Genomic DNA, 4,703 nt, shown 5'->3' with positions numbered 1-4,703 from the left:
TGCAAATGTAGACAAATACTGACATTACAGCGGGTGAGATAGTGTCCAGTTTGTCACCCGTTTTTATGCCCCATTCTCGCTCCATAAAATAGCCATCTGTATATTAAGCACAACTTTATTCTCTAGTGAAAAAGGTGTAACTCTCTGATAGACATTTAAAGCTTAATTCAGTTCAGGTGATTATAGGATTATGGGTTATGTTTGGACAGGTTGTGTAAAATGTATGTAATATCAAATGTACAAAACATTCTAGGATGATCCTATTTGTTTGGCTTCAAGTTTTTAAAAAATCAAGGGATATATTTATGCAGCATATTTTGTATTGGCAAGTGTTGTGCATTAATCATTCATTATCCTTAACAAGAGCAAAATGTATTTAGTGAATTGATTAATTAATATATTGTGTGATATAAACCTATTTTTTTTAAACATGCATTTTGTCATGCATATTGATGTACACAGAATAGAATCAAATGTAGAGTGTTTGTCTTTTTTTTATTTTTTATTAATGATCTCTTTAAACAAGCAATACAAAATCCACATCAAAATTTAACATAGGCTCAGTTTGCAACCTTGCACAAATTCTTTTCAAAATTTGAAAATAAACTTTTCGGTAAAAAAAAAGAAAAAAGAAAAAAAAGGTAGTTAAAAAAAACACAAATGCCACTTTGGATAGTCATGAACAACAACAACAAAAAAGCTTAACATAAATAAGTTAGTATAATTTCCTCAGTGTTTTTACAAAGCAATATACACAGGTACACTTCAGAATTTTACACATGCAGTGTAACGTCTAGTTTTTGTTTTATTGTTTGGGGGGATAGTGGAACATCATGTTCAACATGAATACCATGTGTGACTGCAAATGACTAGATTTAGGGACTTTTTCTTAAAAAAAAAAAACCAACAACCCAAAAACAAACATGGACCAGTGTTTAAAAAAATATAATCTAAAAATTTGTTATACAACGGTGCAAGAAAAAAAAAATATACACGAAACGTTACTGAAGAAAATTTGCTGTTAATTTCAGTTTCCTTTTTAAAGTTATTATTTACTCAGTAGGTTTTGTCATTCATAAAAAAAATTCAAAACATAATCTAGGGAGAAAAGAAACTAGTGGAATAACCCAGGGATATAATAATACTGTGAAACACTGTCAAAACCATAAAACCACACCCTAAAAAAGAATATCCCTGCCTGAATGTGTTGCAACTTTGGCAGATTTTTAAATAAACTTCACATAATTAAGTACCATACACACTTCTATAGTATCACCAATAATACAACAAAAAAAATTTCTCCTGGTGTCTCAAATGGTTGGACACCAGTTCTGTTTAAACTGTGAACTTTTTTCTATGGGAGCTTTTTAATGGAGGACCTCGGTCCTTTGTGATTATTTTTGAAATGGATAACTTGTCAGTGTTTTAAACCCTGACAATATTGAAGTTAATAAAACATCTTTTTTTTTTTTTTTTAATCTGGGAGTATGATTGGGGGTTGTTTTGAAAACTGCACAGCAATTCTTCAAGTCATTCACACTATATGGTTTTTCTCATCATAATGTTATATTTTAATATGCTACATATAATTATATACATAGGTAGTAAAGACAAAAGCAAAAAGGAAACTCCATTTGCACACTGCTACATTGTCTGCTTTTGAGGCAAATGTCTTTTTTTTTGAGTGCCAAAACTTTAGTGTAAAAACAAATAATAAAAAAAATCAGTGCTTCTACTGCCTTGCACATCCTTATAAAAGGAAATGCTCTTTTTTTTCCATTTGCTGTTGTCCCTGTTTACTTCATAAAGCTCTTTGATGGAGAAATGCACATTCTTCATCTCTCTGCAGGAAACAGAATAACAAGTCTATTTAGCTCTAAAGAAAAGGAGCAATAGAAAAAAAATATATACACAGAAATAATCGTGCATTACATTTGTATGCACTGCACAGAACCTGTTACAGTTATATACTTATCAGCATCGTCAAAAAAAAGCATATTCCTAAAACTGTGGAACTCTCTAAAAGCTTGCAATCCCCTCTAGCAAATGAAAAATGTCTTTTTCAAAAGGTTATCTAGGAACAAGTTAATAAGTGACAATCAATGCATGTATGGATGTATGTGTACAATGTTGCACACACACCCATATACACACACACCAGAGTGTCGATGACGTGTTACTACACTGTAGTACTGCAGTCCAAAGGCGTTTGTTTACAACACCAAAGTCCCCTTTTGCAATGAAACTCAGGCTTCCTGCGAGAACTTTCCACGTGCATAACGTTTGACCAACTTTAACATATAATTGTGAATCTTGTGACCAAACACCCCCCCCCCTCCCCCAATGCAAAAGTAACAGTGGTAGGTATACATTTTCTACATGTTGTTGTTTCTAAATCTAATGAAACCCACCTTTTCCTGTAGGTCCTGTTGTTTTACGTGCTGGTATCTGATTTTCTGGGTGTCTGCTCTGCACTGTCTTGACTGCTGCTGTCTTCCTCTCCGTGGTTCACTCTTTTACTCTGCCGTGCAGAATCTGAGTTTGAAAAGGAAGACGCGGTTAGACTCTTGTATGTGCGCCACTATCAATTTCAAATGCACTCTTTTAGGTCGTTTTTTCTTTCTCTCTCTCTCTCTCTCTCTCTCTCTCTCAATCTCTCTCACTCGAAATAGCCCTACTTCCTAGTGCTCTTGTAGCTACATGTTTAACTGCAACAAATAATTACAGGAAATAGCAAAGCCAACAGCTAAGGTTGTAGCAAAAATATATCATGCAGGGCATTGCACATAGAGTAAATGCAATGACGCTACGCTCGGGCTTCAAACAAAAGGCTGCGCGAGCGTCGAAACGTCAAAACAACTCCGCCAGATGTTTAAGAGCTCGCGTGCGCTGTAAACCGACCAAGTCACGAACGTCATAAAAAAGTAACGAATACTATTTCAGAAGCCAAGCACTCCTTCATCCTGGTGTATTTATTTACCCGCGTCCTCCAGGGCAGGTCTTTTCTTCCCAGCGCTTTGCGTTTTTTGGCAGTCCGTCTGACTCGCGTTAAGATCCACCCGTTTGGTCGCACGCGGCGGCCTGCTGTAAACCTCGGGCGCGTCTCTGGCGTCCACCGGCTCCCACACGTATCTGCCCGGCTCAAGCGGCATGTCCTTCACAAAGTCGTAGTTGTACTTCTCCCTGTACGCAGCCTCCGACTCCCGCAACTCGTCCAGATACGCTTGTCTTACTTCCCCCGGGTGCGGCGAGCCGAACAGGTTCCTGCACACCGAAGGTTTGGTGTGTCCCTCCGGTCTCGCGTCCACGCGCTCCAGCGGCGGACTTCCATTAGAAAGACGCACGTCCGACATTTTGCCACATGAAACTCGGCACGAAAACAAACAAATAGCTGCTGTCGAGATTACACGTCAGATCACAAGCGCGTAATTATTATTTCCGTAATAGAAAAAAAACCCGATCAGACAACGAACATGCATGAGAGCACGAGAGCAGGCATGCCACACAAAAATAATAGTACTACTACCACTAATAATAATAATAATAATAAAAACCCCGCAAAAAAAGCAATGTAGTCAGTGTAGCAGAAGTAACAAGTGATCGCATGAAAGTGTGCAGCTCTGGAGAAGTCACTCCCGTCTACTCCAGTCTCGTAGTAATTCCTAAAGAAAAAAACACCAAGTCATCCGAGCGACCAATATGGCGTTCGCAAGTAAAAGCAACTGAGGGGGAGAGAGCTAATGGCGTGGGCTATTTAAACACAAGGAAGCTTTCATTGGTTGAACAGCACACGGACCGCCCATTACTGAAAGAGAACGAGAAGCTGAGCTGTAGGGATCAGCACGGACTGAAACGAGTGCACCGCACACTGCAGTTTTATCCGCTCAGGGGTTCATCGCCGTAAAACTACGTGCGAAACGCACTAACGCTGTGTGTCAGAGTGCCACGCAATCCACATGATAACTACAGCACACGAGACCATATGTTACACATACTCAAAAGTAATACTGTTACAATATGACACTGGTGAGACTTAAAAACAAACAAACAACAACAACAAAAAACACCTCCAAAGGGCTTACATGGAAAATGGTCGGTAAAGAAAGTAAACTTAGTAGAGCAAACTCTAAAACAATATTATAGGCCATAACATGCATTATGCGACACTGTTTTCACAATGCAGCGGTCTATATTATACATATATACATATTACACATCCCTGTCATTGACAAGTAATACCTTGTGTTAAACGGTGACACTTTTATAGTCTCCTTTAAAAAATTATATATATATATATATATATATATATATATATATATATATATATATATATATATATATATATATACATATATATATATACACACACACACACACACACACACACACATATATATATATATATATATATATATATATATATATATATATATATATATATATTATTCATCCCCTTGTTATGGGGTATGTAACTGGTGATTTAAAAAAAGGTTCATGAAGCACACTCTAAAACAATATGATAGTCCATAATATCTGTTATGCAAACAATCAAGTAAGATTGAATGTACTTAAGACATTTTATACATTAAATAAAAGGACATACTTTATCCAAAATAGGTGACTGTAACATAGATGGCCTTGATATAAATAAATAAATATGCTTATATCTGATTTCTTGATGTTTGTTAGATTTGACACTTGTG

At 36.6% G+C, this 4,703-nt stretch overlaps 1 protein-coding gene across 1 annotated transcript; it reads right to left on the bottom strand.

Annotated features, from left to right (window-relative positions):
• Positions 1 to 483: 483 nt before the first annotated feature.
• Positions 484 to 3,763, bottom strand: cdkn1ba (cyclin-dependent kinase inhibitor 1Ba). The gene is made up of 3 exons (XM_053650302.1): positions 2,981 to 3,763; positions 2,412 to 2,535; positions 484 to 1,843 (listed from the first exon to the last, which is right to left on the bottom strand). The coding sequence occupies exons 1-2, from the start codon at positions 3,351 to 3,353 to the stop codon at positions 2,435 to 2,437; spliced, it is 474 nt and encodes a 157-aa protein (XP_053506277.1). The 5' UTR covers positions 3,354 to 3,763; the 3' UTR covers positions 484 to 1,843; positions 2,412 to 2,434.
• Positions 3,764 to 4,703: the final 940 nt, after the last annotated feature.

Source organism: Ictalurus furcatus, chromosome 19 (genome assembly GCF_023375685.1).
Source record: "Ictalurus furcatus strain D&B chromosome 19, Billie_1.0, whole genome shotgun sequence".
Lineage (NCBI taxonomy): Eukaryota > Metazoa > Chordata > Actinopteri > Siluriformes > Ictaluridae > Ictalurus > Ictalurus furcatus.
The sequence above is the reverse complement of the archived record's forward strand: the minus strand, read 5'-3'. Positions and strand labels throughout refer to the sequence as shown.